Raw genomic sequence first — 27,621 nt, 5'->3', positions numbered from 1 at the left:
AGATCCGCCTATGCTGGAAACTAACTATAGTTTACAAATGTTTGGACCTTTATCATTGACTTGTGTTCTAATTAATTCCCTGTATCTCTAATAATTGGCTAATAATTTGGCCACTTTTTTTCTCCTCTACAATGACTATTGACAAAGCACCAAATTACTAGCCAATTAGAGTTAAAAGAAATTAATTAGGAATGCAGCCACACACATGAAAGGACCAATGTTATGTAAATTATAGTTAACTGCCAATATTAACATTCATTTCTTGGCCTCACCAGATTTTAGTTTCATGGAAACATCTTTTTTGTATGGCCAAGCTGCTTTTGCATGAGAGTATTATTGTATCATAATCAGACAATGTGTAAGACAATCCTATGGGGATGTACTCTAAAACAACAAGATAAAAGCACTTTAAACATTAAGTTAAATGGTCTTGATAAAGAGGTGGTCTTTGCTAGGAGGTAAAAGAGGTGAGTACTAGGTGAAATTATCAAATTACCTCTCCATTTCACAATTCCAGCATACTATTTCACTGAATCCTGGCAGACACGCACCCTGTGTGTAGTACATACATACAAACATGCACCATCACAGATAACACATGTAATTTATTATATGTCGGTTGTCCAATGTTATACATTGTACAAAGCACACATGAACTATAGCTACATGTGTGAATGGATTTTGGAAAAATGATCCAAATTGCACATTAGAAGTTTTGAGATAAACGATTTTAAAGAATTCAAGTCAGCATAACTCTTCAAGGATAGCAAGTATGTGTATGAAATTTACCCAAAAATTGCAATACCTTTCAGACCACTCCCATGCAGTACTTGTAGAGTTTCCTGCCAAATATGATAGAAAATCTGAGCAGTTGGACAAGCGAAGTATTATCACAAGTGCTGGGCAAGAGATAGACTTCAAAATAGAGGCAAACCACAATTAAAGTCAAGACATGAGATTACATGATTTTATGGTAACACTAGCACCAAGTTACAGGTATATGTTGTAATAATTCACTTCATCAAATGTTACGGTCGTTTCCAGGACACAACTTCTGATCAGAGATAACTTTGATGAATGTAAAATAAGATCATGTGATCCACAAAGTTTCTATTACCTATAGGAATTCTGTCACCCAAAGTACATCATTTGTATTATGTTTAAACTTGACAGAGCATTGTATTTGTTGTTTTTGTTTCACTGTTTTATACTTACAACTTTTCAAACGCACCTTAAGTAGCTAAAGTCTTTGAGCAGGCTGTAGGACCAGGTGTCCTACAGACCTTCAGCACTTGTGCTGTAAAGCATTATTAAATAAATAAAATAAATAAATAAAACATAGTATTTAATTGATTATTGTCAATTTTACACTATTGTCAGGGGCATAACCAGGATTTTTCAATCCAAAACTCTAATCATATTATTTGTATAATCCTGGGACACAGCTATGTATAGTTCATATTCACTTGGACCTTCTTTAATGCCAATAACTTGTGTTATATATAATTTTTATAGCCAATTAAATGTTTAATGCAGGTTAAAAATTGCACGACCATAGCACAGTGGCATAAAAAGTTATCAGTGCTGAAAGCTTAAAAAAGTAGGCAAATTTTGTGCCTACATGACTTGTTTTTGCAGGCCTGGTCACTCTGGAACATGGTAATTGTAGCTATATAGCCAACTAGCAGTAACATTATAATCACTCTCCAGCAATATTTATTCATGTGTTAAACCTTAAAATTAGGTCTTTAGAAATGCAACTGATCATGAAGCCTTTAGAAGTTACTTTAAAATGTCAAATGATAACTATTGTTAGAGACGCTTATTGTGATGCTGATGTAGCAGTTACAAGTGTCACCAAATGTGGATATGTGACTGGGCCTGCGAAAACAGGACATGTGTGCACAAACTACATCCTGTCACATAACAGATCTTGGTGCGGGAATAGAATATTTGTATTCTGCAAGTTGTGTTATATATAATTTTTATAGCCAATTAAATATTTAATGCAGGTTAAAAATTGCACGACCATAGCACAGACCATAGCACAGCGGCATAAAAAGTTATCAGTGCTGAAAGCTTAAAAAAGTAGGCAAATTTTATGTGCCCACATGACCTGTTTTTGCAGGCCTGGTCACATATTATTTCATTACTGAGATATGACCTATATGATATATAATATAGAGTGTATTTGTTGTGCTCATGTTCCTGGTTTTTGTCACATTATGGCTTAGATGGATTACATTACACAAAAGTATTACGTTTGCTTATGGGTGGGTACATCTACTGTAGCTATACCTTCAGCAGTTTTGGATTTCTTCAATTCCTCTGAGAACTTTGAATTCTACAGTTACCAACTGTCATCATGACCAGCCTACACTACAAATATTAAGGATCTTCCAAAGAGGGTTCCATGGATCCAGGAACCCTATGAATCTTCCATGCACATATGCCCAGAGACACTGTATTGCTTCATTTCCCCCTGTATTTTGACATTACATAACTCATGTGTACCATTCAGTGTTTAAACATTTCCACGTCATCAAGTTTATTGTAACCTCAACTTGTACATCATGATTACATACATGCGCAACATTAACTATATGCATGTACATAGACATCACCCTGCTGAAAAATAAGTTTTGAAAACTCTTGCAGTATAGATTGGCATTGTTAGCATTTTTCATGTTTTTAGCATAAGGTTTAGGCAAGCCTTCAAATTGCCATACAAAAAGTCGTGCTATATGTCCTACTCCTGTAGGTCAGGTATAGGGTCATCACTGACCATGTGATAACTTTATAGTATCATATCTTTGCCTTAAAATTTAATGGAACAGATATTGTGTCAAGCAAATTTCAGAGTGTCCATAACAACAATTTCCATTGTTAATAGCTATGGTAAACCATTTACACCACAGGAAGCTGTATCCAACAGAATGAAAATCATTGCATACATATTAAAATAAAATATCAGTTGAACTGTGGTGGCCATAGAAATACCAGCCTCTTGTCTGTCGTATGATTTTAGCCACCTCTTTTTGTTGCTTCCACAGAATCAAGTGTCACTGTTTCATCATCAACACCTTTCAGTTCACCAGACTATCAATGTCATGTCTAGTATAGACTGCATAGTGTATAGTGAAATCTTTTGTTAATAGAAGTTTAATGATAGCTCTAACAAATCACTATATAATATTGCATGCAAAGCACACATGAAATACATTCGATATTACACCTATAAGTGACACAAAATCAGCTTATAAGCACTAATATAAGGAGCTTAGTCAATTCAGAAGTCTCTGATGTACACATTGAAATAATCCTCCCTGTATCAGTATAATATACATGTATGTAACAATATGGTATGTGGCTGATACTTGCAAGTCATAACTAAGAAAAAATTAGGAATTTTAAACTAGAGTAGGGACAACATAGTACCACGATAAACAAGTACTGAAACAAGCTGGATTGGAGTAGTATGTGATGTCCAATTGCAGTAAAAAAATAAGAAGCAAATATCCCTACTGTGCTATGGAGATTGAAACACACAGAAGGGATATTTGCTTCTTATTGTTTTACTGCAATTGGACATTACATACTACTTCAATCCAGCTTGTTTAGTACTTTTTATCGTGGTACTATGTTGTCTCTACTCTAGTTTAAAATTCCAAATTTTTTCTTATACTTGTTTGTGAATTTTTTCTGCAAGTTCATGACCATGCACTAAACACACTGTAGAGTAGTGCAAATTAATCTAACTGGAGTTTAGAAAACAGGTCTTTAACACTTATCCATATATAGGAGTTGAATATAGAACTAAATTTCTTAAAATCTATTTAGCAATGTTAGTGCTAACTATTGACCAGATTTGATCTCATTAGTTTCCATTCAATTTTGACTCTCTGAAGCTATGAATCATTAAAGTTGGTAAATTGGATGTGTACATGGGAAGACCCCTTTTCACAAAACTGGTCACAATACACAATTAATGACAGCACTATATATAGGTATATGCAAGTAGTCAGCAAATCTTTGCCAATTAGCTAAGTGTATAACACACCACATAATTATTATTGCTAAACTGTATTCACTTAGAAATCTCATTAACTTTGTTTACATGGTAATAGTAGCACTTAGCTATATATAGCTATAGCTATGTGGTTTGCTTGACACATCATGTGAAGAAACACAAAGAAAGTCATGAAGGAAAGTATGCTACCAGCCTGGATAATGATGAAGTGAACAAGAGAAGCAGCTAGTGCAGGGGCAGATCTGGGGGACTCAAAGGGGTGGAACCCCCATTTGGTAGATGCCTGACTGAGTCTCCTAACTGCTGACAAATTTTTCTAGTTTATCAGTCAAAGAAACACTTATTACAAGATTTTATATGACAAAACACTTATTTCTACCTTTGCTTACAGCAATAATACTTCAAATATCACTTGAAATTGCTATCTTTCTGTGATAAACGTCTTTAAAAATAATTACCGTCTTTATCTTCTAAAGCAACTGTTAAAGGTTTCAATTGCATTTCTAAAAGCCTAAATGGTAAGATTTAACAGTGAAACATTGCTGGGGAGTCTACCACTAAGCTTCCCCTTTTAGAAGTCTGGATCCTGGCACACCTGCATGTAGTGAATAGTACCTTGGTAGTCACAGCAAACGTTCAGAAATGCAAGTAGCTACTTAGCTAAAAACAAAACACTTGTCTCTGATGATTTTGGACAGCTTACTCAGCACTGCAACGTCTACAACACGTGTCCACGGGTGTACACATTATACAATACCATATTGCATAATGTTGCTAAGCCCATTGATGGAAGCCCTACTATTGATGAAGAACTTTCACTGGTACAGAAGGATAAAAGGCAACACAATAGCGCATGCATTGTATGTTTACCAATGTGCCAAAGGTTTCTTCTTAAGTGAATTTGAAACGTTTTCATGAAAGAAGTAGGGCTGTAGCTCTACCCAGCTTTCTGCTACGCTTGACTGAACGCATCAGGCAAGCAGTAGAAAATTCTGTCAAATAAAAAAAAATTTAAATTCTGTCAAATAAAAAAAAAATTAAAATTCTGTAGCAACTTAACAAAAATGTTTCTGGTAAATCTGAAGGCACTTTTGGGCTTGATTTTAGTCTACCAATACTGTCACGGTGACATTTATCACAGGCCACGCCCACACCTTCATTGTCCCTACTACACAGTACTGTTGCACTGTATGATAGCTTTGGGATGTCTTACATCTATACATTTATTTTCATTTATGACTCTGTGTCGTAATCCAGGTAGTCCAGTAAAGTGGTTGGGTGTAGTCTAATGTACATTTGTAGAGTTACTCCGTAGCTACATCTTACCAATAATGAAACAGTTTTGTTAACCATACTGTAACTAATTTGAGAACTACATGTAATTATGTATGACGTAAATATGTTGTGTGCTTATGTGTCTCTTTTTTCTGTCTTTAACTTTGGAGGTTTAAGTAGTTTGGATTTCCTCTTCCCCTGAAAACTTCTCCAGTTACCAACTCTGTCATCACGACCAGCCTATATACAATGATGACATTGCAATATAACAACACAGAGAAACATCTAAATGTACATAAAAGAGATAATATTTGTGGCAAGCTTATATATAGAATAGTTTGATTACAGAAATTCTCAGATGTGACACTGTATTGACATAACACCATTGGGGACTCTTATAGCAATGGCACATATTATACAGTGTGCATATCACTTTAGCATGGGTGTTCAAAGGCGACGCTCAGTCACATGTTACCTGAGCAATATCATGGGAATGTGGATCGCTCATGGCTTTGATGCCCAACCAGTGTAAAGATATGATACACTTTGACTCTTTATCATAGTACTGTATAGTAGGGACCACAAAGGAGTAGACGTGGCCCACGAAATAATATCACCCGAAAACCAATCTCAATTTTCCCAGACGATGATGAAGCACGCAGTACTGGTTAGGTAAAACTAAGCCCAAAAAAGCTTTCAGATCGACCCAAAACGCTTTCAACAAGTTGCTACGGAATTTTACAATTTTATTATTCAATGGAATTTTTTACTGACTGACTGACTGCCTGATTCCTTCAGACAAGCGTAACTCGATAACGGCTAAGGCTATGGGCTTGATTTTTCACTGTTTGACGTTGCTTCGGCCCGACAGGTGCCTTTTGGCATACAGCAGTACGTACAATGCATTCTTCATGGACTTACCAATGTCCTCTTTTGTGTCCCATTCATCTTTGCTGACAGCGAAAAGTGTCGATTTGGCGATAGCACGTGATGGCTTCCCTTCATAACGGAAATCGTCTGCATTTTTCATAGTGGCTAATTTGAAAGTAGAGGTGCTCTCAAACAGTTCTTGATTCGTACTGCTGTGTAACGGGTTGAACATAGCCAACAACGAAGCATGATAGATACTTCACTTTTCAGACGATAATTAATATAATTAGGGTGCGTGGCATGATTTCTTTCTATTGGTATGCGTGGATTGCAGAGGTGCTTTACGAACAGTTCTTGATTTGAAATGTTGTGCAATGGGTCAGGGCCAGAGCCCACAGTCCGGCCAATCACTTTTCAGCTACTTGATTTTAGTGAAAAGATCAAGATACTCTAATAGAGCACTCACCAAAATATACTCTAATAGAACAGTCATCGTGATACTCTAATAAAGCATTCAGTACTTATAGTCTAAGCCATGACATATGTGTTAACTGTCTTAAAATACCCAGTGAGTCATCTGCATGGCACACTGTATTGAGCTAATTGATCATACATGTCATGCATTAACATGCAGTTACAATCTAAAACTAAACTGTCATGTTGAGAAATTTTTGTATACACCATGAAAACAAAATTAGCTACTAACTATAATAGTCAGATATGAAACTCAATTAATTGGCAATGTAGCACAAAATTACCATTGATGTTAACAAAAAGAAGAGACTTTGCATAGCCTCCAGATACCATTTCAGAGTATCTATTTTCAAAAGTTTCCCTGGGGGAGCATGCCCACTGACCCCTCTAGCTTAGCATGCTGTTATAGCACATGCAGTTAAGTAACACACCAAAGCAGATAATGTCTGATTTACAGATCATATTAGATCAATAAAAACTGAGTAGTGTGCATGACTATGACCTTTATTGCAGTCCATGGATGGCCGGACCACTCAAAATCTATGGGCTCCAGTCCTGCAATGGGTTGAACATAGCTGGCAACGAAGCGTAATGGATAGTTCACTTTTCAGACAATAAGGGGCTGGGCATTTCAGATGTGGTATGCGTGGGTTCACTAGTTATAATAATAATTAAAAAAGTTAACAAACAAGTACATGAAAAAATTTGGAATTTTCAACTAGAGTAGGGACCATAGCACATTGATAACTCAAGCACAGTAGGGATATAACACTTCTTATTGTTTTACTGTGATTTAATATCATGGACTAGTAGTCCAACTTGTTTCAGTACTTTTTATCGATGTGCTATGGTCCCTACTCTAGTTGAAAATTTCAAATTTTTTGTGTACTTGTATCAAGTGACATGGAGCATTAAATTGTGGGTTTTGGTTTACGGGTTAGGATAGGCTCAGTGTAGTTACTGGTTGACATTCTAAGACAAATAATCAGTTAAATAATCGTTTGGGCAATGCATGAATGTTTATTTCTACCAAGCACATGTCAGCCATTGAGCAGACCACAGAATGACACAAACAGTACAACTAGATTTATGTAAATAGGTGAGTAACTTACAATCCTACTGTAAGTACTTAATTTAATGTATTAACTTACTTACTGTCCCAATAACAATGTTAGTAGCTTAAAGTAGTACAAAACGGTAAAACTAAAACACTAGATCATACAATTGCAACTTTTCTGGTGTTGTGTGTGGAAGCATAATGACATATCAATAACACTCTACTGCTGTATCAACTGAGTCTCTGGCCTATGTGATATTTCAAGGGACATGGTCGTCATGCTATCATTTTATAAGTGCAGCTAGACCATTAATGAGTGCATCTAGATCATTAAGGAGCATGGTGATCGTGCTCTATTTTCAGTGGCAAACCTACGTATCATGCAGCTACAGGTATCTACTGGGTCTACACTACCTCTTACTGTAGTATAAGTGCTTTAAATAATTTGCAGTATCTAAATACACTCCTTAAGAAAAGTGTAACTATGGAAAACTAATGCCTTGATATATGGCTCAGTTGTATCAAGATGATGGCCAGCATGAGTGAAAGTAAAAGGAAAGGCAAGGTGCAGAGAGCAGACACTTGTTGTAACCCTAAACATTCCAGATGTGAGCTAGGTGTTGTGGCATAAAATGGTGACTGTACAATTCAGCATTTAGCCTCTAGCCTTGCAAATGTGGTCAGTGAAGCTTGGATTTTGGTAATTTAAAAGTAAAATAAAAATAAAAATCAGTGGGTTTACTTGCTTTTGTTGACGTTAGAAATACTAAAACTCTTGTTGTACAATAATTTGTATGATGAAGTTTGGTGGCAGTATTTTGGGGGGACCATTTAGTTCTAGGGGGTAGTAATAACTCATAGAAGAATAACAGAAGGATAACACTTTGACTATAATCTGTACTCAAAATTAATCCAGTTTTTACCATTAAAAGTTGCACATCGCCTTTTGGTCAAGTGACCATAAAATGTAAATGACTGTTCTATGAGTTTAGCGTGGGCATTCAAAGGCGCCGCTTGGGGTGTAATTCGCATATTGCCAGGAAAGGGAATGCGGTTTGCTCATGGCTTTGATGTCCACATTCAAGATACAATAGTTTTGACTCATTATATTGAGCAACACGGAGTATTTGATTATGGGTTTGGGTTTACAGGTTAGGCTAGGTTCAGTGTAGTTACTAAGTTGAGAGTTACTAAACAACGAATAATCAGTAAAATAATTGTTTGGGCAATGCATGGATACATATTTTTATGTACCACGTAGCCATTGAGTAGACACAAAGAGGACAACTAGATTTAAATAGGTGAGTAACTTACGTATAGTACTAACTTATATATTAACTTACTTACTGTCCCAATAGTGAAGTTAGTAGGCTTAATGTAGTACAAAATGCTAACACTAAAAAAACCGGATCCCACAATCACAATTTTTCTAGAGCTGTGTGTAAAGCATACTGACGTATGAACAACGTTCTAACAGCTAATACCCACATTATTAAAACCACTATCAATCATCAGACACTGATGTATAAAAGAAACAAGATGAGTGCTATGTAGTTCTTTCACCTATCACTTACACCACGAGTGACGACTGTGTCAGGTTTGCTGATATATACATGCTTAGCCCTCAGGCATGCGGCCCTCATGCTTTGGGTGCATATATCAGCAAAATCCCTCGGAACCATGGTATACATTAAATATGAGATAACTACGTACACACAAACAGTATACTGACATCCCATTCCTGTTTCCATTCCTTCTCCTTCTTGATGGCATCGATCTGTTTCTGCTCCTCATCAAGTTGACGTTTCCTAAAGATAACATAAGAACACATTTAATGACATTTGATAAACTACTCCACAATGGAACCTCATGAATGAAGACCACCTTGTGTTTTGATAACTATAACCCATGGCTGAGTTGGGTGCAGAGCAGATTATAATGGTTGGCCATCAGACATTTATTGACAAATTAGCTTAAAGACAGCCCAATTACCAACTGAACCGGTCAAGAATGGCTGACTACTTTCCACTAAAAAATACTCTGATAGAACAGTCAGCTACTCTAATAGAGCAGTCAAAGTGCTTCTAAAATAGTGTACCTAAAGGGGAAATTGTGTTGTGCTTTTTCCTTCCTTTACTGGACTATTGTGATGCTGTGTGGTCACCTTCGTCTGTACAGTACTTTAAAAAGTTTGAACGTACTATTCTAAGTTTTGTTCGTTGATTCCAGCTACACAAAGTTCTTAGAATTTTCCTGAAGGGCATGCTGCCACATCCCAAAGCTTGGCATCCCACACCCACTAACATAGCTGCTTTGCACATGCATTGTCATGCATTGTCATACAATGTCAGATCAACTTTTGACTTTGACCTGACATAATGTACGATCAACGAAAGTGCTAGTTATAATCTGCTCTGGTTGGGTGTGTAATATATAATTCAATAGAAACCTTCCAATGACCAAATACAGCACTCTCTGTGAAACCCGGCCATTACCCTACATCTCACTACAACAAGCTAGTCATACAAGAAAGGTGGCCTTCACTGTTTATAAAGTATACAACTTATCATCTACAGGAGAGCATGGACCAACAAAAGCTATGAAAACAATATTGTTGTCAATAAGTTTACCTGTCTCTTTCCTCAGCCTTTTCCATTTCCTTCTTTTTAATCTCAATATCAGCAAACAACTTTGTGATCAACTTCTTCAGCTGTTTAGAATACTATAAGGAAAATCACACCATCACATAATTAGTGTATGTCATATCCTACAGTAGTAGTCAATTACAATATATGATGTGACCCTCACCTCCTCAGGCATGTCTTCCTCTATCAAGTCCTTGCCTTTCTTTTTAGCCTCCTTACGTTTCTCTATTATCTGTCACAATATAGAAACATAACTGGTAAAACAGCTTGATAATCAGGACACATGTTTATGGCATTTGTATTAGGGTACATACATTTAGACCCCTGAGATCAGGACACCTTACTACTAAGGACACTTTGATACAATGATCAGGACACTTGTCAATGGTCACACTTGTACAAGCACATTATAAGAATTTTCAATTCAAGTATGGACCATCACAGTATTATACAGTATGCAAATACTGTTTAGTAAGGTTCCTTCTAAAGTGACATACACCACTAAAAATGCTGCATATAAAAACCATCATAGAAATATCATATGACATCACCAATAAACAAAAGAAAATACTTACCAAGAGCTGCATTTTGAGCGCTGGACTAGTGTTAAGGGTAGTTAAACGAAAACAGACAGTAAAATATGTTTCCAGTGTACGTGAGTGTGGCTTAAACTGACCTTACTGATAAATTAGAGTGGCTCCACACATGCTTTACAAACAGTATCAAACATTCCTGACATTAAGTGGATGTGGCTAACAAAAGACGCTGGACTTCTGCAAGCCCTGTAAAACAACTGTCAAATGGTACAGTTGTACTGTTTAAGTAGGAACCCAGGTGAAATTTTCGCGCGCCACCCAAAATTCCACCTTTAAAAATCATCCTAGAAATATCTTATGACACAAAAATTACCTTTACGGAATAGTACTAGTCCATAAATACATTAAATACAACAAAACACTTACAGGTGGCCGGATACAGAATTTTAAAAAATTGCCAAAAACTTGAATTTTAGACTGACTGCCTGACCACAGTCACAAGCCTAGAGGCCAAATGAAGCAGTGCACGGCCACCATTTTATGCCACAATAACAAACTCACCAGTGGGATGTGTCTTTTGGGGTTCAGACGAGTGTGTACCCTCTGCACCTTGTCTTTTCTTTTATCTTCCATCAGGCTGCTTGTCTTCCTCATCCAACGAAACCATATCGAGGCATTAATTTTCCGTAACAACACTTTCTTTAAGCAGCATAATAGATGCCACAAGATTATTTAAGGTGCTTAGACGACGCTTGTGTACGGAAGCATAGATTATATATTCCTTACTGATATAATCTAGATTATATATTCCTTACTTATATAATCTATGACATAGGCTACTGTATGGAGGTACCGGTACTAGATAGCTTTCACGATACGTCACAAAATCACACCCATTCTTCATCCTACGCATTATCGATCTATCGGTTGAAATCACGATGACACACTAGCTGTATTTCAGTGACCACACACCTTCAATTTGGAAGGCTGACTCAAGATACTCTATAATTGATCGAAACCACACACCCTTTTGGGCAAGCGCACATCTTTGCAGGCTGACTCCAGATACTCTAATACAGCAGTCATCCTAATAGAACAGTCACACGTTTTATAGCTAGCTGTATGCCTTAGCTAACAAAAACCTAAACAAACTAGTATATGAAAAATTATAAATTTAAAAATGAAGTAGGAATCCAAGCGATAAAAAGTAGTGAAACAAGAGATGAACATAGCTCGGTGGGAAATCCCTACTAGTTTGGCATTGAACATACCATGCCAAAGTAGAGATTTCCCACCGAGCTATGCTGTAATAGCTACCATCGGTCTGCTTGGATTCCTACTTCATTTTTTAATTTATAATTTTTCATATATTAATTAGTGGGTGCGACTCCATGTAAGCTTGTCCTACAGACAGAAATGGATGTGGATTCGTGCATACCTACTAGTACAGACTTCAATACTACTGAAAAATGAGCATGGCTGAATGGTGTGGCTCCGCATATGCCTACAGACACTAATCCCGATAAGTAGGCATGGCTCATGAAAGAAGCTGGGCTGTAGCAGGATGACATATTAGCTAACTAATTAATTCATTTCACATGTAATCCAATTCAAGTCAGACTCAAATAATCAAGTCAGAACCAGGATTACCCAGACAAAACGTGACTCGGTTGACCTGGATGACCCGACCCTGTAGGTTCAAGCCTAAAAATGCCATCAGAGTGGCCTACAACTTCAAAGGATAGAATGGCACCAGACATTATCATTTCACACCTGAATGTGCACCATGACTATCAATTATTGAAAGCTAAGTAGTCATTCCACTTCATTTTCAGTTACTGTATCTTCCATCCATTACACAGTGTTACAATCAAAGGACAGTATAAGAAGAGCCTCTGAAATCAATCTGGTTACTACAGAAATTACATAGACAATTTCTGCAATAGTCAGCACATTATGTGCTACCCACAAATCAACGGTAGTGGAGAAAGAAATAGGACACAGAGGAGGACAAAGGTAAGTTCAGGATGCACCCATTGTAACTGCTGCAGTTGGGCACATCTTGGGTCTATAAGTGATGATAAACAGTGAATGAGTTATGCTTAGCCGAAGACATCATTTAGCAGTTGACCAGTGAATTTGTCTCAATGTCTAATATACAATGTTATATTTTACAGTTTACACAAAAATACATACCTTTGTTTCCAGCTGGGAGCGAGCCTCTTCCACTATGGCCTCACAGTATTTTACTTGTTCTTCATCTTCAAACAATTTGTAGGCCTTGTTGACAGCTGTAATGTACATATAACACTTTAACCACTAGGAACGATATACCATTGGGACTACTAATTTTGTGTAATTGCCTGTTGTGCTTTAGAGCAGTACTATAAACTCTTCCCTTTTATGGTAAAGTTGCTTTATTAGAATAAAATATCTGTGACCATTCTATTAGGATATTTACTTCCAAATGCAATGGCTAATAAATACAACACAGACTCTAGCTGCAATATCAAACAGTACGGTAGTAGGGTTCACCCGTAAAGTGACAGGCACTGCTAAAAGTACCATGTCTAAAAACCATCATAGAAACACCATACACAACAAAAATTACCTTTATGGAGTAACCTTAGCATATATCCAGCATTAAAATCTCACAGACAGCAGGATATTAACCCTTAAGCCTGCATAATCCAGAAAACTGGATTTAAACTTAAGACGCATGCCTTGCACAAAACACTGTAACTTCCGAAGCGTCCATCCCATGGTTATGCAATTTACGTCATTCTACTTATGATGTAACAAGGATTAAAATGATACCTAGGGTTTGCCCTAATGCTAAATGGTGAGGCTAAAACTCGCCGTGAAAATAACTTTTCAGTAAGGAAACAGGCAAACCCTTTACATACCTTTACAAAATGATAGATAACTCGATGGTAGTTGCTCCTATCACTCTGCAACAACTTTTCATTCGATTCCTCGTGAAATTTTCTATCAGGCCATATATGACTCGTGAGTAAACCCACAATCGAAATTAAAAGACATGGCAAGAATTTTGAAACACAAACACACGACTCATCGCTGTTTATCACTTCATAACAAGTAAGCCACTGTAGTTACAGTGTTCATTTAACCTTCTCCAAGTAGTCCAGTTAACACACTTTTAATCTATGTTTATTTGTAGGTTGTAAGAATTAAGTTACCCCACCTAATGTCGCCATGCGTGCCCATATTGTGTAAACACGCATTTCCTAAAAGTTCTCTCCTAAAAGTTCTCTTAATATATATTGAATTTTTTTTAAATCATCAAAACTTGTATTTTTGTCTGCCTGCCTCACTGCATGTCTGATCACAGTTGCAATGCTAGAGGCCAAACGGAGCAGCACACAGCCACCATTCCATGACACAATAACAAACTCACTGGTGGCATGTGGTTCTGACAAGTCTGCATTTCTTTAGTTATATGTCATCTTCTTCATGCAAGGAACCATACTGACATGTTAATTTTCTACATCAACACTTTCCTTAGAGGAGCACATTTAGATGTTACAAGTAATAGTTGTAACATGGGCATGAGGGCATACATATCAGGCAAAGCCCAAATGCCCATGTTACAGCTAATATGTAACACTTATTAGGCTAATAGCCTGTTCAATCACCCAAGCCAATATGAGAGCAGCCACTGGATGTATCAAGACACACGGTAGTGTGTCGTGCGGCCCAAGTAGCCGGCACGCCACACCGTGAGTATATTTACAGGAAGAAAGTAAACGCGATTTTCACACCTTTGTAGCTCCGTGATTCCTTATCCTATTAAAACCAAAGTTGCTACAGAAATGCCGGCGAGGTAGGGGAGTCCACATACCAAATTTGAAGAAAATCGCTCCAGCCATTTCCGAGATACGAGCGGCCAAAGTTTGGGTTTTTTTTCTTCGTTTTTTTCTTCTTCTACTTCTTTTCGCACACTTTGCAAAATCCGCAATAAAACACGAATGCATGCTTGGATCGGGCTGAAATTTGGCACACTTAAAGGGCTCATTAAGGCGAATCTCAGTGCCAAGTTTGGTAGGAATCCGATGAACATTCACGGAGTTATGACCGATTATCTGCGTAAAATAAGGTCGAAGGTCTGTCACGCCCACAGGGTAAACTGCTTGAAGGAATGAGCTGAAAATTGCTATGTAGATGGAGTAACTATCGTAGGAGTGCCTTTTTGTGGTTTGAAAGGAATCCAGTTAAAGGCCATCGAGATATGACACAAAACCCAACCTATGTCACAATTACGCGATCGACTTTTATGAATAAAAAAACTATTAGTTTTCACGCCTACCAGCCAAACCGCTTAGAACAGTGAGCTGAAAATCGCTGTGTAGCTGGAATAATTATCATAGAAAGTCCTTGCAGTAGTACAGAAAAATCGGATTACAAACCACTGAGTTATGATTCCAAAGCCAACTACATGTAGCATATGCGAGATCGAGATACTCTAATAGAACAGTCACCCTAATAAAGCATTCAGCTACGTTTATAACTTACTCCATCAAAGAATTATATTACATTGCAAGTTATTCTGTAGGGAGTTCAGCTACAAACAGTTAATCTTATAGACAATTCAGCTACAAGCAAGTCATCCTGTAGAGAGTTCAGCTACAAATATGTTGCTGTAGAGATTCAGAACATTATAAGTCACACTGAAGAGAATTCAACTATAAACAAGTCACCTTGTAGAGAGTTCAGCTACAACAAGTCACTCTGTAGAGAATTCAGCTACAAACAAGTCACTGCGTAAAGGGTTCAGCTACAAAAAAAGCTACCTAGTAGAGAGTTCATCTAGATCAGCTACAAACAAGTTACTTTATGCAATGTTCAGCTACAAGTAAGTCACTCTGTAGAGAGTTCAGCTACAAACAAGTCACTCTGTAGTACAAAGAAGTCACCGTGGAGAGAGAGTTCAGCAACCAATCAAAAAACCACCATGTAAAAGAGTTCAGCTATACAAACAAGATATAACTCTATAGAGAGATCAGGTAGAAACTTAACAGATCACACTGTAGAGAGTTCAGCTAGAAACAAGTCATCCAGACTGAGTAGAGAGATCAACTAGAAAACATCACCTTGTAGAGAGTTCAAATCACCCTGCAGATAGTTCAGCTACAAACAAATCACCCTATAGAGAGATCAGCTAGAAGAAGTCACCTTGTAAAGAGTTTAGCTACAAAGAAACTACCATGTAGAGAATTCAGATATGAACAGATCATCCTGTCGAGAGTTCAGCTAGAAACAAGTCATCCTGTAGAGAGATCAACTAGAAGAAGTCACCTTGTAGAGAGTTCAGCTACAAAGAAACAACCATGTAGAAAGTTCAACTGCAAACAAATCAAACTGTACAGAGTTCAGCTACAAACAAATCACCCTGTAGAGAGATCAGCTAGAAACAAGTCACCCGTAGAGAAATCAACTAGAAGAAGTTATCTTGTAGAGAGTTCAGCTACAAACAAACCATCATGTAGAAAGTTCAGCTGCAAACGAATCACCCTGCAGAGAGTTCAGCTACGAGAAGATCACCCTATAGAGAGTTCAGCTAGAAGAAGTCACCTTGTAGAGAATTCAGCTGCAAAGAAACCACCATGTAGATAGTTCAGCTGTAAACAAATCATCCTGTAGAGAGTTCAGCTACGAACAGATCACCCGGTAGAGTTCAGCTAGAAACAAGTCACCCTGCAGAGAGACCAGCTAGAACAAGTCACTTTGTATGTAGAAAGTTCAGCTACAAAAAAAAATCGCCCTGTAGAGAGGTCAGCTACAAACAAATCTCCCTGTATAGAGATCAGCTAGAAGAAGTTACCTTGTAGAGAGTTCAGCTACAAAGAAACCATCATGTAGAGACTTCAGCTGCAAACAAATCACCTGTAGAGAGTTCAGCTACAAACAAATCACCCTCTAGAAAGATCAGCTAAAAGAAGTCACCCTGTAGAGAGTTCAGTTACAAAGAAACCACCATGTAGAGAGTTCAGCTACAAACTAGTGACCTTGTAGAGACATCAGTTACCTTGTAGAGAGTTCAGCTACAAAGAAACCATCATGTAGAGAGTTCAGCTGCAAACAAATCACCTGTAGAGAGTTCAGCTACAAACAAATCTCCCTGTAGAAAGGTCAGCTAGAAGAAGTCACCTTGTAGAGAGTTCAGCTACAAAGAACCATCATGTAGAGAGTTCAGCTGCAAACAAATCACCTGAAGAGAGTTAAGCTACAAACAAATCTCCCTGTAGAGAGATCAGCTAGAAGAAGTTTCGTTCAGCTACAAACAAATCACCCTGTAGAAAGATCAGCTAGAAGATGTTACCTTGTGGAGAGTTCAGCTACAAAGAAACCATCATGTAGAGAGTTCAGCTTCAAACAAATCACCTGTAGAGAGTTCAGCTACAAACAAATCTCTCTGTAGAGAGATCAGCTAGAAGAAATTACCTTGTAGAGAGTTCAGCTACAAAGAAACCATCATGTAAAGAGTTCAGCTGCAAAAAAATCACCTGTAGAGAGTTCAGCTACAAACAAATCTCCCTGTAGAAAGGTCAGCTAGAAGAAGTCACCTTGTAGAGAGTTCAGCTACAAAGAACCATCATGTAGAGAGTTCAGCTGCAAACAAATCACCTGTATAGAGTTCAGCTACAAACAAATCTCCCTGTAGAGAGATCAGCTAGAAGAAGTTTCCTTGTAGAGAGTTCAGCTACAAACAAATCGCCCTGTAGAAAGATCAGCTAGAAGAAGTTACCTTGTGGAGAGTTCAGCTACAAAGAAACCATCATGTAGAGAGTTCAGCTGCAAACAAATCACCTGTAGAGAGTTCAGCTACAAACAAATCTCTCTGTAGAGACATCAGCTAGAAGAAGTTACCTTGTAGAGAGTTCAGCTACAAAGAAACCATCATGTAAAGAGTTCAGCTGCAAACAAATCACCTGTATAGAGTTCAGCTACAAACAAATCTCCCTGTAGAGAGATCAGCTAGAAGAAGTTACCTTGTGGAGAGTTCAGCTACAAAGTAGTGTTGTTTTAGTACAGCAAATTCATTTTAGTTTAGTTCTAGTTCTAGTACTCCAATTCTGTCATAGTTTTAGTTAGTTTTAGTTCTAGTATCCCAATTCTACCATAGTTTTAGTTAGTTTTAGTTCTGGTGCCCCAATTCCACTAAAGTTTTAGTTAGTATTAGTTCTGGTACCCCATATTTCTGTAATTTAGTTAGTATTAGTTTCATTTTAGTTAGTGTTAGTTTTAGTGTTAGATATCTTCACATATACTAACCTTGGTAGCACCCCCTAAACTTACAGAAACTTTAGATTTGGTGTTTTGATGTTCAGCACTATTTCCACTTACCATTGTGCACAAATGAACAAATGCTCTAATAGAACTGAGCTTAAATAACCTAAATAGGCAGAATTAATGCTGAATAGCAATGTTTCAGAGGAGGTTGGACACGATACAAGCACTTCTGAAATTTATTTCTGTTAATTGCGTAATTCTTATATATGACAAGGAGTAAGTGATAGAAGAAATGTTTAGCAATATCCACATCATGTTACCTTGTGCTTCTTAAGATGAACAGCAAATTCTTATTGTAAGGCGGGTGTGTGAGTTTCTAATTCTCTTTGTAAGGCCAAACTAGCGGCGTCCGCTCTTCTTTTTCAATACTCTGAGAGGCTTTGTTAGCATGCACATTCCTTTCTTCGACAATCATTGTGTTTAAATACACGTACATAAGGCGTTCCTATAGTATTACACCTGGATTCCACCCAGCGAATGCTTACACACATGATCCTGTAGATTTCAAGAGAAATTTACGTGCCTGGAGTAGTGGGGTTGAATGGGGTTGACCGGCTGAATAGACTAAACTTGAAGTGCACTCTCGAATGGTATTTGTGAAAACTTTCGTGGACGCTTGGTTAAACTTTCAATACAAAATATATGCACTCATGTGTGCATGTCCAACCTCCTCTGACAATGTTTATGGTAGCATTTGCAGGCATTTGCAGGCATTTGCAGGCATTTTCAGGCATCACCATCTTCAAAGAAAAGTGTTAAGTGGTTATAGTGTACAACACCCTTTTATGTAGGATTGCTTGAGAAACCTTTTAGTTAGCTCTAGTTCTTGAACTAAAAGTTTTAAAGGTTTTGGTTTAGTTCTAGTTTTTGAACCAAAACTTGAAAGAATTTAGTTTAGTTTTAGTTTTAGAACTAAAATAGACCACAATTTTAGTTTAGTTCTAGTGTACTAGAACTAGAATTAAATTGCTGTACTAAAACTAGATTTAGTTCTAGTTCCTTAGAACTAAAACAACACTACTACAAAGAAACCATCATGTAGAGAGTTAAGGTGCAAACAAATCACCTGCAGATAGTTCAGCTACAAACAAATCTCTCTGTAGAGAGATCAGCTAGAAGAAGTTACCTTGTAGAGAGTTCAGCTACAAAGAAACCATCATGTAGAGAGTTCAGCTGCAAACAAATCACCTGTAGAGAGTTCAGCTACAAACAAATCTCCCTGTAGAAAGGTCAGCTAGAAGAAGTCACCTTGTAGAGAGTTCAGCTACAAAGAACCATCATGTAGAGAGTTCAGCTGCAAACAAATCACCTGTATAGAGTTCAGCTACAAACAAATCTCCCTGTAGAGAGATCAGCTAGAAGAAGTTTCCTTGTAGAGAGTTCAGCTACAAACAAATCACCCTCTAGAAAGATCAGCTAGAAGAAGTTACCTTGTGGAGAGTTCAGCTACAAAGAAACCATCATGTAGAGAGTTCAGCTGCAAACAAATCACCTGTAGAGAGTTCAGCTACAAACAAATCTCCCTGTAGAGAGATCAGCTAAAAGAAGTTACCTTGTGGAGAGATCAGCTACAAAGAAACCATCATGTAGAGAGTTAAGGTGCAAACAAATTACCTGTAGAGAGTTCAGCTACAAACAAATCTCTCTGTAGAGACATCAGCTAGAAGAAGTTACCTTGTAGAGAGTTTAGCTACAAAGAAACCATCATGTAAAGAGTTCAGCTGCAAACAAATCACCTGTATAGAGTTCAGCTACAAACAAATCTCCCTGTAGAAAGGTCAGCTAGAAGAAGTCACCTTGTAGAGAGTTCAGCTGCAAAGATCCATCATGTAGAGAGTTCAGCTGCAAACAAATCACCTGTATAGAGTTCAGCTACAAACAAATCTCCCTGTAGAGAGATCAGCTAGAAGAAGTTTCCTTGTAGAGAGTTCAGCTACAACAAATCACCCTCTAGAAAGATCAGCTAGAAGAAGTTACCTTGTGGAGAGTTCAGCAACAAAGAAACCATCATGTAGAGAGTTCAGCTGCAAACAAATCACCTGTAGAGAGTTCAGCTACAAACAAATCTCCCTGTAGAGAGATCAGCTAGAAGAAATTACCTTGTAGAGAGTTCAGTTACAAAGAAACCACCATGTAGAGAGTTCAGCTGCAAACAAATCACCCTGTAGAAAATTCAGCCACAAACAAATTGCCCTGTAGAAAGATCAGTTAGAAGAAGTTACCTTGTAGAGAGTTCAGCTACAAAGAAACCATTCTGTAAAGAGCTCAGCTGCAAACAAATCACCTGCACAGAATTCAGCTACAAACAAACCACCCTGTAGAGAGATCAGCTAGAAGAAGTTACTTTTATATTGTTCAGCTACAAACAATTCACCCTATAGAGAGAGCAGCAAGAAGAAGTCACTTTGTAGAGTGTTCAGTTACAAAGAAACCACCATAGAGAGTTCTGTAATAAATATATGTATTATATATATAATTTGTACATTTACTGATAAGATCAGAAATATTTAAAGTACATCTGCTTCATCTTTTCTTCTTCCTGTGGAAAAGAAAAAAAGACAGGTTAAAAAAGTCCCAAAGCCGGACTATGGCCGGATAGGCCGGCTTTGGGGTATACAAATACAAAAAGAAGTGAAATCTAATCCAAAACATCCAGCCATAAAAAAAGTGTGCGGCCCTCAAAAAGGCTATGGTGAAAAAAGATGTGAAATCCAAGGTGGCGGCCAAGAAATGGCTGTGATGGTAGGTTAATGGTAAAAATTTTAATAACGGCAATTTAGATGAATTTTTTGCCAAGACCAATTTAGATGAATTTTTTGCCAAGACCAAGCGGCACAAAAATTCACCTGAATTGTTGTTATTAAAATTTTTACCATTAACCTACCATCACAGCCATTTCTTGGCCGCCACCTTGGATTTCACATCTTTTTTCACCATAGCCTTTTTGAGGGCCGCACACTTTTTTTACAGCTGGCTGTTTTGGATTAGATTATATATGCATACCTAAAATTTTTGATTATGGGTCAACAGCTAGTACGTTCTGGTTATGATAAACGCTTATGATAAACGGACATACCCTATAGCTAGAGATATCATGGAGAATTTCCGTTGCGCGAGTTTAATGTTTTAATCAGTGCTATTGAATCGTTAATGGGAAAACTACGCAGTTCACTAAAGGCCTAGACAGGTAAGCTTGCTTGTAGAGTGGTTACTCCGTGCAGAGTGTTAGCGTGCGTGTCCGATGGGGGCGTGTCCGTATTTGAAAACGTGCAGAAACAATCGAATGTTTTCACCTTAACCCAACGTTTTTCAACTTGTAGGATGGCGAGGATAACAAAACACTCTCCATCTGAGTGGTTTTCATAGTGAAATACGTGAGTGTTGATCGATCCCCACAATCGATTTCAGCATCAACGTCTATATAATCACTGCCCAGTTGTAGACCGGCTACATTTCGTATGTAGCCCGGCTAGCTGGGCTACATATGAAATGTAGCCAAGGCGGCTTCTTTGGTCTGAGGTGTGAAAGTGTTACATAACTATTTGAACATTGCAGGTGGAGTAGATACATGTAACCGCACTTATAAAATGACTGCTGATCCGACCACACCCCTAAACGATCAGAACATGTGCCTCACATTTAAATAACCATAAGTGTACTCTGTGAACACGTCTCTAGCTGTAATTTACTAGACATGGCAAACTACACCCCTTACTCTAATACGTAGCTCATTTGAGACAAGCAGAGAGATTGAGATATTCTAATAAAGCAGTCACAGCCACACATGTATAACATAGCTATGCTATAAAAAGTTAACAAACTAGTACAATAAAATTATTATTTCGTAGTAATAGCCATCATCATGCATATTTCTTGTTTCGTACTTTTTGTCACTGGAACCCTAGTTCATTTTAAATTAATAAATTTTACAGATGCTAAAGAATGTAACACATGCACACTATAGCACTCATACTGAACACACAAACAAACAAACACACACAACACACATGCACACACACTACACACACTACACACACGCACACACTATACTACACACACACACATACTATACTACACACAGACTACACTACACACACACACGCACTACACTACACTACACTACGCACAGCCACACACACTATACTACACGCAGGCTACACTACACGCACTACACGCACGCACGCACACACTACACTACACACACACCCACTACACAAACGCACTACACTACACTGCTATATACACACACACACACGCACGCACGCACACACGCACACACACACTACATACTATCAAATGCTTTCTGTGCTCTATCCACATCACCAGGGTTCTTATCAGGATGAACTAACATTGACAACTAATAGATACAATAATACATCAGAGGTCATGACATATACTATACATGACTGTTAACAAACATACACTATGTATGACCTTTAGCCTTATAGAGGTCACATGACCTCCTCTACAAATAGTAGAGGACAGATCAGTACATGGTACACAGCAGGATGGCTTGTATGGGTACCATCATGTCTACTAGTAAACTAACTGTCTACAATAACTGTTGACCAGCTAATAACAACACAGACTAGTGGTCACCACATGTTATGATAAGATAGGAACATACCATCAGTGATAATGTGTAGGTGTTGTGTAGTGTTTATAGTGGAAACATGTGTTGTGTGGTATGGAGGGAAAACTTTGGCAGGTAAATGTAAGCAACAAAAATTTGCCAAATTTCCCTCTTCCCATTGTTAGCTCAAGACCCAAGAGGACTTTAGGGTAACATTAACTGTGCAACATTGTTAAAGAGACAAGAAATTGTAACAAATGTATTCAGCACGTAAGTTATTAGATCGATGATTGTGATATATGGTTAGAGGGCTAATAAAACCACCTCATTATAGTAACTATTATCAAGTAGGTCCCAAACATAGCCAAGGTGTACTTCATGACCTCATTAATAAGACCGCCTCATTATAGTGACCTATAGATTGATATGGTCTCACTATAATGAGGTGGTCCTATTAATGAGGTCATGAAGTTCACCATACCTACTTGACATGGTCCCAAACATAGTTTCATGAACACATTATTGAATAGGGCTGACACGATCTTTTTAGCTTTTTAAACCAGGTACAGCTGGCCTTCGGTGCGTGGCTGGTTTACTGAAATTGTTTTCATAAAAACGTGTGACCATGTTAAGTTTTACACCTCTTTAACAAATTAATAATTTATTCTGGGAACAATTAAACTGACCAAAAGAATTACTGTATTAAGGGTGAGCCTCAAGAGAAATTATCCACTATTAAAATGCCTAAACATTAAAGAGATTTCATGTGGGAAGATGTGATAGAGAAGATATGATATGAAGTATCATGAATATATAACAGTGTTGTTTACTAGTTAGTGAGGCTGTTGAAGGGGAATAACATGAGTGGAAGCCAACCAAATGAACTATCATGTACACCTGTTCTCTCAAGGTTCACCTCAAGTAAACAATGTTCCAATATGTAATTCATGATAATATGATACTGTTAATAGAACCACATTGGGACCAATTTATTACACTCACAAACGCACACACACACACACACACACACACACACACACACACACACACACACACACACGCACACACACACACACACACACAAAGCACAAACCAAAGTCTACAATAGCCGTAACTATTGCCGCTACAGCAAACCAGCACTGGTATGCCTGTGCACCGCTCAGACGCTTGAGCCTTGTGCAGGAAAATCCTCCTGGGGTAGGGCTAGTAACCCGCAGGAGGAGTGTCCAGCTCTCATGGAGAGAGGTCATGAAACCGAAAGTTCCACAATGACTGCTTCCCCAGTAAACATCAAGTACTCATTGATGTTACAGCTGGGTGGGCTGCTTTCGTAGATGACACCAGGTCACCAGGTCCCCAATATACGTACATAGAGCTGAGCTGTGAGTAAAGTTTCTTTGTCAAGGAAGCAACAACAACACCAAATTATCATAACCTGGCATAAAACCTTTTGATTACCAGGCTGATGATCTAGCCACCTTGCTTTAGCCACACATGCACACACACACACACATTACTATACTGTTACGCACACTCACGCGCACACACACACACACACAAACACACACACACAAACACACACACATACTATACTGTCAATACACATTGTCACTTACTCTTCTATAAAACTTCTTTATTTCACCAGCAGTTGCTCCAGGATCAATCTGTAACACCTGTCATCAACACAGTACAATGGTAACATCTCTTTACTATCACATGAGAACTTAGTAAAACTACGATATACTGAGATCACATGAGAATTACATATATGCGTGAACACTACACATGCACACATGTTGGATGTTCACAACTCTGTAGCCTATAGCAACAGTATACAGCTATAAAACACAGTTTCATGTCTTATTTCCTCTTACAAAATAGTAGTACTTATGTCATTTGCTTACCAGGGCACAAAGACAAAAAAATTAGAATTAAGAGACATCAATTGATTAAGATTTCTGCAAGCAAGAAAGCTCATCATTCATGGGATATACTGCAGTTTTCCAAGTCCTAGCTTGCATTGCAAAGCATCGTGCGCAGTTGTCCAACAGCAGATTTTCAGTGACAACTACTGACTCACAGGACACATACACATATTGTAATATTGACATATTCGTTTCCTTACGCATACAACTTGACAACCACAGAACATTACAGGTGTAGTTACGTAAATTTAAACTTTACTGACACAATATTAGCTCATGATGCTTTGCATTGCAAGAACTTAGAAAGCCCTTCAAGTTGATTTCAACTGATGTACATAAATATTGTGATTACAGAAATTCCATCTAATTGATACCAAGACAGAGACGGCAAGGTGACATTGTGTAATGGAAACAAATAAACTCAATCAACTGTGCAACCAAATTGTAACAGTAACATGTCATATTTGTAATTACTATCACATTATAGACTATTTTCTCATCATATTCAAATTACAAACCTGTAAATTGTACTGTACATTAAGCGTGGTAAAAACAAGACAGGTTGCCTGTACCTGCAGATATACTGTACTAGTGGAAATTAAATCCCTAAACGTCAGTCTATATCATGAGGATTTAAATGTCCACTAGTATATCTGCAGGTATAGGGTTATAAGCAACCTTTTTGTTTCACCACCTTTTACCTACATATTACCTGGTTTCACTACCTTTTTTCTTTAATCAGTCACAATACAAAACTGAAAAACAATGGAGTTGGCCGAGGTTTGTCAGAACACGCTTCACGTAAGCGTCAAGGCAATGTACTTTGTTTTGTAAAAAAGTGTTTGAAATTCTTTGCAATTCACCAAACTTGCCAGAGGATGCTTAAAAATAAATTATGTTCATTTTATTGAGGAGGGTAATATGTTGATTTCAATATAATACAGTGAAGCATCATTTTTCTGTTTATAGAATACATACAAGACTGCTAATAAAGAAAGTGTTATAGGCACCCGCGCTTACAACTAAGGATACATCATACTCAAATATTAGTCACTACCTCATAAGGGTTGAGATTGAAATAGGTACAGCCTGGTCTGAGTAGTCGATCTATCTGTTGTGGTCCTGTTAGTACAGAGTCCTTCTTCTCTATTGCTTTAACCTGAAGGAGAACATACAACATGTGCACTAACACACATCATCATATTAAGTACATACATGGTTTATAATTAGCAGGAATTGTATTTTAGTGAAATAGTATTGGTGGACTGTAAATTTGATGAATAAGTTACGGACATTAACTATGGAGCATTGGGGAATCTGGTGGAACTTCAGCTAATGCACCTAATTTTCACCAATCACAAGTCACATACACATGTATGTATAGTATACTGCATACACGGTGCACACACTACAATAGAGTTTTGGTAAGATCAAGGTACATACAATAATATAGATGACCAACTTATACAGCCAACTGACATGGTAGAAAAGGCATTTAGTTGATGATCTGTATGATACTACAAATGTACATATATAGTAAAGGAAAACTTGATGTAAAGTACGTACACGGTTTCTAGAGTAAAACACAACAAACAGCCTTCACATGAAGATTTTTTAGGACTGTATGCTAACTTATGGTGCTGATGGTCTCTACCACAATGAGAAGTATTTTAGCATATCCTCTCTGTTCAAGTGAAGTGCATAACACTGTAAGTCTAAGAACATCACTGTTGGACCTTTTCAAACCCCATAACCCCCCTTGATACAATAGCACTGTTCAATGTTAACAATATAACTGTTCATGATGTCATTTGGGCTGTTAGTTTAGTACACTCATCTATAATATCTCTGGTCACCACAAATTTCTTTTTGCAAATAAGGGTAATACCAGTAATTCACAAACTCCCTGTGTGTTCAATAATGTTTACTTGTTTGTTAAAAGTGAAAATCGTCTACAAGATGTAGTTTTGTTGATGATTATCACCAATGTGAATGTACTAATACTTAACTTGCATACATTATGCACACTAGTCTGATGTAGCCCCATACAACCCAATAAAAGGGGCTATCTACATGCACACACACACTGTGTTCTACAAAAAGCAAAGCAAAAAAAAGCAAAGACTCTGACAGCTGTGCTTTTGTAGATAGCCCCTTTTATTGGGTTGTATGGGGCTACGTCAGACTAGTGTGCACAGTGTATGCAAGTTAAGCATTAGTACATTCACATTGGTGATAATCATCAACAAAACTACACCTTGTAGACGATGGCAATATCTATGCAAAACACAGATATTGCCATCCAACAAAGGGATATCTGTGTACCACTTATGTACTGGGGTCATGTGCAGGAAAATTTTTGGGGCAAGACCCACCACCTTGACCCGCTGAATTTCACTGTGGCTTGTGACTAAGAGCCTTTTCCAATGTTTGACCTGCGACTTAGCAGTACTCTTTGATTGTGGATTGGAAATTTTTATCTTGACCGTTAACTTGAAACGAATTTGGTGGCCTTGACCTATGACTCCGCAGTCGCAGATCTACCTACAGTGAGTGCCACCCTTTGCACCAGACATACACACAACACAACACACACACACAATACACTTTTTACAACTGCAGCAGACTAGGTTGTGCGTAGGTGGGTCTGATCACATTACAAACTTACACACGCAGCATGCTGTACAACACACTACAAGCGCACTTACTTTTTATACGCGTATCAAAATGTTAAATTACTTGTTACAAATACAATCAACTTACCTCTGTCAAGAACTTATTGAATAGCTTGTCAGTAGACGCAGAATTACCCTTGGTCTCGCTTCCCTTGTCACTCTTTTCCGAGCTCTTTTCACCCTGCGACTCCGCCATTGTAGCGCACTAAAAATAAATTTAAATTATTTTATGCGTGACTTAACAATTAGC

General features: G+C 37.7%; 1 protein-coding gene across 1 annotated transcript; it reads right to left on the bottom strand.

The window, feature by feature from the left end:
* Window positions 1-5,370: 5,370 nt before the first annotated feature.
* Window positions 5,371-27,617, bottom strand: LOC136258916 (dnaJ homolog subfamily C member 8-like). Its single transcript, XM_066052302.1, has 9 exons — window positions 27,460-27,617; window positions 25,754-25,855; window positions 24,388-24,444; window positions 22,489-22,555; window positions 13,084-13,178; window positions 10,515-10,583; window positions 10,337-10,428; window positions 9,439-9,514; window positions 5,371-5,545 (listed from the first exon to the last, which is right to left on the bottom strand). Exons 1-9 carry the CDS (start codon window positions 27,565-27,567, stop codon window positions 5,441-5,443), a joined length of 771 nt encoding a protein of 256 aa, XP_065908374.1. The 5' UTR covers window positions 27,568-27,617; the 3' UTR covers window positions 5,371-5,440.
* Window positions 27,618-27,621: the final 4 nt, after the last annotated feature.

The sequence above is a fragment of the Dysidea avara genome, chromosome 6, assembly GCF_963678975.1.
Source record: "Dysidea avara chromosome 6, odDysAvar1.4, whole genome shotgun sequence".
NCBI lineage: Eukaryota > Metazoa > Porifera > Demospongiae > Dictyoceratida > Dysideidae > Dysidea > Dysidea avara.
The sequence above is the reverse complement of the archived record's forward strand: the minus strand, read 5'-3'. Positions and strand labels throughout refer to the sequence as shown.